At 37.4% G+C, this 8,848-nt stretch overlaps 1 protein-coding gene across 1 annotated transcript; it reads right to left on the minus strand.

Moving 5' to 3' along the window:
* Nucleotides 1–895: 895 nt before the first annotated feature.
* LOC107905739 (adenylyl-sulfate kinase 1, chloroplastic) lies at nt 896–7,661 on the minus strand. Its single transcript, XM_016832468.2, has 6 exons — nt 7,542–7,661; nt 6,741–6,890; nt 6,528–6,646; nt 1,242–1,326; nt 1,108–1,154; nt 896–994 (listed from the first exon to the last, which is right to left on the minus strand). Exons 1-6 carry the CDS (start codon nt 7,648–7,650, stop codon nt 896–898), a joined length of 609 nt encoding a protein of 202 aa, XP_016687957.1. The 5' UTR covers nt 7,651–7,661.
* Between the last annotated feature and the right edge of the window lie 1,187 nt (nt 7,662–8,848).

The following is an 8,848-nucleotide window of genomic DNA, read 5'->3' on the forward strand; positions in this document are numbered from 1 at the left end:
CTTGTGTGCTAATTTAGAAAATCAAAACCCAAAGATCTAGAAAATTTCAAGGAATCCATGGATTCAGGTACGCTTCCGCATCTAATTCCGTTATGTTTTGTTTTTTATGATTTGACATGATAGATCCTGATTTATAATTTCTTAAGTTTTATATCATATCTTGTTTTACGATTCTAACATTAATTCAATTGTAAAGGATATAAAAACTCGTTATTTTAACAAAATAAGAGATTATTTTGAGGATAATTTTGTCTTTACATATAAAATCTAAACTACATTTTAGAATTTGAATTTAAAACATAAAAATATTTTAATTATTATATCATTTCAAAATTTGGACACCTAAAGTGCCAAAGCCTTTGAGCAAAGATTTGAAAGGATGATCCTTATTTGGCTCTTTCTAATTCAGGTCTACTCCAAGACTGAACTTGTTGGAAATTGTCACATCCCTAGTTCTCTAGGCTACATATTCGGCACTAAGGACCATCAAGATATGTACTTTAATCCAGGCAACATCCAGGCTTATGCATAAAAAAATCTGTTTGCTTAATATTAAAGAACAATGAAGGAATCTACAAATTTCAGGGCACCTTTCATTGAAAAACCTCATAGCCTTTTCACTCATAACCAATAATTACAATAACTTAGCCAATACCAAACAACATGGCTTCAAGAAGGCCTAGTAAAAGACACTTCCACTAATTAATCAAGCGATTAATTATCTACACTGAAACTACACTGAAACAGTAAGTTTCCTTGATGCCTGAAATAGGATATAGATATAGTTTACCTAAAGTGGAAGCAATAAATTTCCTTAATTTTAGAAGGAATCCATATTTCCATTGATTCAGCACATGATATTAGGGCAACCAGGAATTGCAGGGTTTCTCACTTCTTAGGCCCGCAGGTAACCCTTCTCCTCCAGGTAAGATATCACCGTTTCAGCCATTTCATATGGTGAGGTAATGTTGTTTCCCTTTTCTGGTAATACTATCTGCAAAATAGAAAAAAGGTTGAGCTCCAATTTCTATGTGAGAATATGACGACAAAGTAGAGAATAGCATTGGCATTTTGAATTTGTAGAAATTTTGTGGTCTTCGAATATACCTCAAAATTCAAAGATGGCTCATATGGGTCATCAACACCGGTGAAACCTAAAAAGAAGATATTACATAAGCTACTTCTAAATTGTGAGCTTATACCAACCTTCATATATATACAAAATTCCATAGAATGGCCACCTTTAATTTTTCCAGCTCTAGCAAAGTTGTACAGGCCCTTTGGGTCCCTTGCCTCGCATATTTGGAGTGGCACATCCATGAATACCTTAATAAAGCATTGCTAGGATAACTTTTCTTAGAGCAACATTTTGAAGATTGGTCAGCATGCAACACCAAGAAGCTGGCCATGCACACCAAGCCATCGATGAGCAGTAAGACCGAGTGCAGCTAATGCCATTTAGTTCCATTTTGATTCCTTTTGTTGATGTAATGAATTCTAGTTCATTTAGAATTATGTTAGTTTAATGATTGATGTAATTAGGTGGTGATTGAGCTGATAAATCAGCTTTGTTCATATGTGCAAGTTACTTACCTATTTTCAATGTAATTAGTGGCATTAGGTAAACATTAGGTGATCAATTTGACTTGTTTTGCTCAGTCAATGACTGATATATGTAATGGCTATAAGCCAAAGTTTCTTTTAATGAAAAATATTGAATTTCATTCATTTTATGCTCCATTTTTCTTTGCTTTCAGTTTTGTTCTTATTTTCCTTTGTAAAATATGTTTTGTTTCCTCCACAAGCTATGAGCCTTGTTGCTCAAGACTCAGCTTTTTTCTTCATTCTTCAACCGGATATATTACGTTATTGTTTAAGATCTAGATTGAAGTTCATATTTCATTCGGATAAAGTGTGTCAAACACCAACAATTGGTATTAAGAGCTTTCATCTTAGAGGACCTATTGTAGTTGAATTTTAATCTGGATGGCTTCATCAGGCTTTTCTCCTGTAGCACCACCAATCTTTAATGGTGAAGGGTTTCACATTTGGGTTGTCAAGATGATGACTTACCTGCAGGCCTTTGATCTGTGGGAAGTTGTCAACACTGATGCTGAGCCAGCTCCACTAAGAGCCAACCCTACAGTGGCCCAAATCAGGCAACACGCAGATGAGAGGACCAAAAGGCATAAGGCCATGTCCTGTATTCAGAACTGTGTGTCTAATGTTATTTTCACCAGAATCATGGCCTGTAAGACTCCAAAACAGGCCTAGGACAAGCTCAAAGAGGAGTTCCAAGGCACAGAAAGGATAAGGCAGCAGCAGTTGTTGAACTTGAGGAGAGGTTTTAAAATTTTGAAGATGAAGAACGAAGATAGAATCATGGCTGTTATGAACAACATAAGGTTGCTAGGAGAATAGTTCAGTGAGGCAAAGATTGTGGAGAAGGTGCTCTCAACATTTCCTGAAAGATATGAGGCAAAAATCTCATCCCTAGAGGATTCGAGAGATCTTGCAAGCATCTCCCTAATTGAGCTCATTAATGCCCTCTATGCTCAAGAGCAAAGGAGAGCCAACAGGTTGAAAGAGCACCAGGAAGGTGCTTTCCAAGCCAATGCCAAAGTAGCCTCGAGCACCTCAGCCTATAAAGGCATGAAGAACTGGAGAAGTAAGCCTAAGCCTGATGCTGCAATAAGAGGAGATCAACCTTGCAGATTTTGTAAAAGGCCTGGTCATCCAGAGGCTAAATGCTGGTTCAGACCAGATGCTTTGTGTCAACACTGCAAGAAGAAAGGCCATGTTGAAAGGGTCTGCAAAGAAAAAGGCAAACCTGGGCAGAATCAAGCACAACACAAGAATGAGGAAGCTCGAGTGGCTGAAGACAGTAGTGACCATGAAGAGCAGGTCTTTGTTGTGTCATGTTTACTTGGTCAGAGCAAGGGCCCAAAAGGATGGTTGTTGGACAGTGGTTGCACTAATCACATGTCACCTGATGCAACTATTTTTAAGACTTTGGATAGAAGTTACAAAACCAAAGTAAAATTTGGGAATAGTCAGTTTATTAAGGCTAAAAGAAAAGGGGATGTGCTAATATGCACTTCCACAGGTGATAAAATCATCAAAAATGTGCTGTTGGTACCTGTGATTGACAGGAACCTTCTCAGCATTGCTCAACTACTTGAAAAAGGCTACACAGTTATGTTCAAGAGCCATGAGTGCCAAATTGTTGATCCAAATGGATCAAGCCTCATGACAGTCACTATGACTGACAAATGCTTTGAATTCAACTGGCCAAGTGACTCACACTCAACATATGTTGCTTCAATAGAAGAATCCAAGCTTTGGCATCAAAGGCTTGGTCATGCCAACTTTAGGTCCATGGATCAAATGGTCAGTAAGCAGATGGTTGAAAATTTCACCAAGTCAGTTCAAAATGAAGATATTTGTGAAGTTTGTCAGATGGAAAAGTAAGCCAAGCTCCCATTTCCTACAAACACAACCTGGAGGGCATCTAACAAGTTGGAGCTAATGCACACTGATGTATGTGGCCCCATGAAAACTGAGTCACTCAATGGCAACAGGTACTTCATTCTTTTCAGTGATGATAGTACCAGATATTGCTGGATTTATTTTTTGAAGCACAAGTCTGAGGTAGCTCAAGTGTTTATGAAGTTTAAAGCTGCAACTGAAATAGAAATAGGCTACAAATTAAAGACCATCAAGTCAAATAATGGAGCTGAGTATACCTCAGCTCAGTTCCAAGCTCTATGCAATGATGCTGGTGTCAAACATCAGCTAACCAATGTTTATACACCTCAGCAGAATGGGGTCAGTGAAAGGAAAAATAGAAGTCTTATGGATATGGCCCGGTGCCTTCTATTTCAGAAGAATTTGCCCAAGACCATGTGGGCTGAAGCAGTTAACACTGCTGTGTACCTTCAAAACAGGCTATCAACCAAAGATTGGCTCACAAAACTCCATTTGAGGCCTGGTTCGGGTTCAAGTCATCTTTGGCTTATCTAAAGGTACCAGCTGTAGAAAGGAACAAATTGTCTAAAAAGTCTCAAGCTGGCATTTTAATGGGATACAGCATGGTCAAGAAAGGTTATAGGATTCTAGATCCTTCAACAAAAAAAGTCCATGTAAGCAGAGATGTGGTCTTTGATGAAAAGCCATGCTAGAACTGGGAAAGAAATGAACTAGAGGCTGTTTCTGAAGAACTTATGTCTGATCAAATAGAGGCTGACCAAAATGGTCCCGATATAGACATTGATAATGAACCTATCAGGGGTACAAGGACTCTGGCTAAGATTTATGAGAGGGCTCATGTTGCACAAGAAGAACCTAGCTGTTTTGAGGAAGAATAAGTACATGAAGGTTGGAAGCAAGCCATGGTTCATGAAATTAAGATGATTCAAAAGAATCAAACATGGGAGCTAGTAGAGAAGCCTGCCAACAGAAAAACCATTGGTGTCAAATGGTCTATCGAGCCAAACAAAATGCTGATGGTAGTTTGAACAAGCTAAAAGCTAAGCTTGTTGTCAAGGGATTCAGTCAAAGATATGGCCTGGACTACATGGAGACTTTTGCACCAGTAGCCAGGCTAGACACAATCAGGTTACTAGCTACTTTGGCTGAACAAAGGAAGTGGATCATTCATCAACTGGATGTAAAGTCTGCATTTCTAAATGGTTTTCTTAAAGAAGAAATCTACATTGACCAACCTCAAGGATTTGCAGTGTCTGGCAAAGAAGACATGGTATACAGGCTTAAAAAGGCCTTGTATGGCCTAAAACAAGCCCTTAGAGCCTGGTATGCAAGGATTGACAGCTATTTGGTTAGTTTGGGATTCGAGAAGAGTATCAGTGAGCCAACTCTGTATGTCAAGAAGGAAAAAGCTGAAACACAGCTCATTGTGTCCCTCTATGTTGATGACCTTTTGGTGACAGGAGGAGACCAAAACATATTGGCTGATTTCAAGGCCAAAATGAAGGACATGTTTGAAATGTCTGACCTAGGGCAGATGACTTACTTTCTTGGAATGGAGGTGGAGCAAACTCAAAGTGGAATCTTCTTGGGACAGAAGACATTTGCTGCAAAGATCTTAAGCAAGTTCTCTATGGAGAATTGCAAGCCAACAAGCACACCTATGGCTGTTGGAATGAAACTGTCAAGTCAATGAGATTATGAGCAAATCAGTGAGTCTGATTATAGAAGCCTAGTTGGTTGCTTATTGTATTTAATAGCAACTAGACCAGACATCATATTTGCTGTGAGTATGCTGTTGAGGTTCATGCATTGCTGCAACAAGCAACATCTTCAAGCAGCAAAAAGAGTTCTCAGGTACATCAAAGGTACTTTGAGCTATGGACTACAATTCAGCAAATGTGAAGATTTGAAGCTGATAGGCTACACTGATAGTGACTAAGCTGGTTCAAAAGATGATATGAAGAGTACCTCAGGGTATGCTTTTACCCTTGGTTCAGCTATATTTTGCTGGAGTTCAAAGAAGCAATCGATTTTAGCTCAGTCAACAGCAGAAGCTGAGATGTTGCTACTGCTAGTGCTGTTAATCAAGCCATTTCGCTAAGGAAGATTTTAGCTGACTTGAACCTACATCAAAGGAAGCAACAGAGATCTTTTGTGATAACAAATCTGCTGTTGCAATTGCAAAGAACCCTGTCTTCCATGGTAGAACCAAGCACTTCAGCATTAAGTTGCATGTGGTAAGGGAGATGGAACAAGCTCGAGAGATAGAGCTGATTCATTGCAATTCAGAAGACCAAATTGCTGACATTTTCATAAAGTCCCTTAACGAGTCTAGGTTCATCAAGCTTAGAAAAGGATTTGGAGTTAGCAGCATGCTAACGAAGGAGGAGTATTAAAGATTGGTCAGCATGCAACACCAAGAAGCTGGCCATTCACACCAAGCCATCGATGAGCAGTAAGACCGAGTGCAGCTACTGCCATTTAGTTCCATTTTGATTCATTTTGTTGATGTAATGAATTCTAGTTCATTTAGAATTATGTTAGTTTAATGATTGATGTAATTAGGTGGTGATTGAGCTGATAAATCAGCTTTGCTCATGTGCGCAAGTTACTTACCTATTTTCAATGTAATTAGTGGCATTAGGTAAACATTAGGTGATCAATTTGTCTTGTTTTGCTCAGTCAATGACTGATTTATGTAATGGCTATAAGCAAAAGTTTCTTTTAATGAAAAATATTGAATTTCATTCATTTTTTGCTCTATTTTTCTTTACTTTCAGTTCTGTTCTTGTTTTCCTTTGCAAAATCTATTTTGTTTCCTCCACAAGCTACGAGCCTTGTTGCTCAAGACTCAGCTTTTTTCTTCATTCTTCATCCGAATATATTATGCTGTTTTTTAAGATCCAGACTGAAGTTCATATCTCATCTGAATAAAGTGTGTCAAACACCAACACAACAAAGAATTTTTCATCCGATGCAAATGCTCTTTTTCACATCTATGATCAAAGCCGTCCAGATTTTTTAGAGGCAGCACTTACCTTAATTAAATCCCCTTCAGGAAACAGTGCACAACAAGCATCCCTGTCTTTTCTGTATGGAGATATCACACTAGCAATGTAGATGATGCCAGCATCAGCAAAGAGCTTGGCTACCTCTCCTGTGTGTGAATCATAACAAGTTAAAAGTTGAAACCAACCATCATAAGAAGAGAATGAAAAGGTAATACAGCTGAGGACTGGAACAACATTTACCGATCCTTCGTATATTTTCAGCTCGATCTTCTACTTTAAAAGCAAGGTCACGGTTTAAACCATGCTGAACATTATCACCGTCAAGGACGTAAGTCAATTTTCCCCTCGAATACAAGGCTTGGCATAGAGCGTACGCCAAAGTGCTCTTTCCTGTTTATATTCATGGACCACCACAGTGAGAGAAAGGGGGAGAGAGTGAACATGCTCTTTATTTTATCAAGGAAAACTAACAGACAACAACAAAGAATCAAGTATAGTCACAAGGAAGGCACTATGAAACTATGGTGCTTTTGACTCATCATATAGATCTGATGTATATCCTAAAATAGATTGATGAAATGAATCCACGAACATCCTCTAATACTTGGAGAAACTTTGAAGAAAAAATATACAATGTTAAATGCGTACCAATATTTTACGCTCACACCCAAGTCAAAAGTTAATTTTGAAATGTCACCTTGATGGTAAAAGTACTATAAAAGCCCAAGAGCTAAGTTGCATTTTGTCTATTTTATTTAAAAAATGAAAAATGTTCATGTATGTTAGATCAAAGAGTAAACTAATCTTTTTGTTAAGAATTTTATCTATTTCTATTATTAAAAATTGAGGTAACTAACGAAATAATTAAATAGTTACTTGTGTGTGCCACATGTACCTCGTAATGGAGACTAGTAAAGCGTGCTAGAAGCTCAAGAAGCCACCTTATATACTTATAGAAAGCAACACAAAAGAAATCAATTAATGGGAATAAATGAATAATAACATTGACTTTCAGTATCCATATAAATTAGTGCCACAAACCTGAGCCACTAAGACCCGTAAACCATATGACACAACCCTTTTGCTGAAGCAACTCCTGTCGATGAAGTTTACCAACTGAACTTTTGTGCCATACAATGTTCGTAGCCATCTGGTGGAGATTTTCACCTACTTACACGTTTCAAACCACAACTCTAATTATAAACCAACATCAAGGAAATAATAAATAAAATTGTTAACTTTTGCATTTACTACAATATTATTAAATATGAACAAAATATTTCAAACCTTAAAAATAGGAAATGTAATGTGTGATTTTGAATTCCATCATCTCCATTTAAAGAACACACACACACACAACAATAACAATGTTGGGGTCGCTTCAAAAATTGAATGGGACAGCTAATTGCTGGCACATGGACCTTGAAAGAGTACAAGGGGTTCTAGTGCCTCCTCAACGGTAGACATTTATGGTGATAACATTGGGTTAGAGTATCCATGTTCTAAACCAAATTTTAACATTCTTATTATTCAAAAAATAAGGATTTTTTTTTCTGGTCAGTAAAAAATAAGGGTTGAAAACACGATTCAGAGCAATGAACCCAAAAAAAAATCAAAGCAGAGTAAGCTAGGCTACGTTTTACAAGCCAATGAAGCTAAAAATGACTCCAATAGTCAACCTAATTAGCATTTCCCACCTTGCCAGATTTTTTTTAATACTCCAAATAAATTGGCCAAGTTAAAAGTTAAAATAGAAAAACCAAATCCATGTTAAAAATTAAGAAAACATTAAGTTGCCTGAAATAACAGCAACGCGATTATCCGTAATCACTACGGTGGATTCCTCAATCGCCTGCACCGAGCTCAACCTCGCATTGTTGCCACTACTCAACCCCAAAGAAGTCGACGACGCCGGTAACGGTAACTTCACGAAGACAGCCTTGGGAAGAGGTATTGACAGGCAGGGGCGAAGCCAGGGGGCTGGCATAGGCCCGGCCCCTAAAATGTAAAATTGCTCTTTTGGCCCTTAAAATTTTTTAAAAAATTTAAATTAGTAAAGGTAAAATTGCACTTTGGCCCCCCCTAAAATTATAAAAATTCGATTTAATCCTTTACAAATTATAAAGATATAAACTATAAAAAATTAAAATTTTATCTGGCCCCCCTTAAAATTTTGTTCTGGCTTCGGCCCTGCTGACAGGCCACTATCGAGACTGGAAAAATACAATACCACTTTGCCTCAAAAAAATATAAAACATATAAAAAATATATATTACTAATGTTCATTATCTTTTTTTAATAGTTAAAACAATATTATATGTAATATATATTTTTTATTTCGATTAATA

The sequence above is a fragment of the Gossypium hirsutum genome, chromosome A11, assembly GCF_007990345.1.
Source record: "Gossypium hirsutum isolate 1008001.06 chromosome A11, Gossypium_hirsutum_v2.1, whole genome shotgun sequence".
NCBI classification, from domain to species: domain Eukaryota; kingdom Viridiplantae; phylum Streptophyta; class Magnoliopsida; order Malvales; family Malvaceae; genus Gossypium; species Gossypium hirsutum.

Coding starts and splice junctions, on each gene's coding strand:
- LOC107905739 (XM_016832468.2), bottom strand. CDS start 7,650: ATGGCTACGAACATTGTATGGCACAAAAGTTCAGTTGGTAAACTTCAT. Junction 1,327..6,527: donor CTGAAGGGGATTTAATTAAG/GTAAGTGCTGCC, acceptor TGCTTTATTAAG/GTATTCATGGATGTGCCACT. Junction 1,155..1,241: donor TAGAGCTGGAAAAATTAAAG/GTGGCCATTCTA, acceptor TCTTCTTTTTAG/GTTTCACCGGTGTTGATGAC.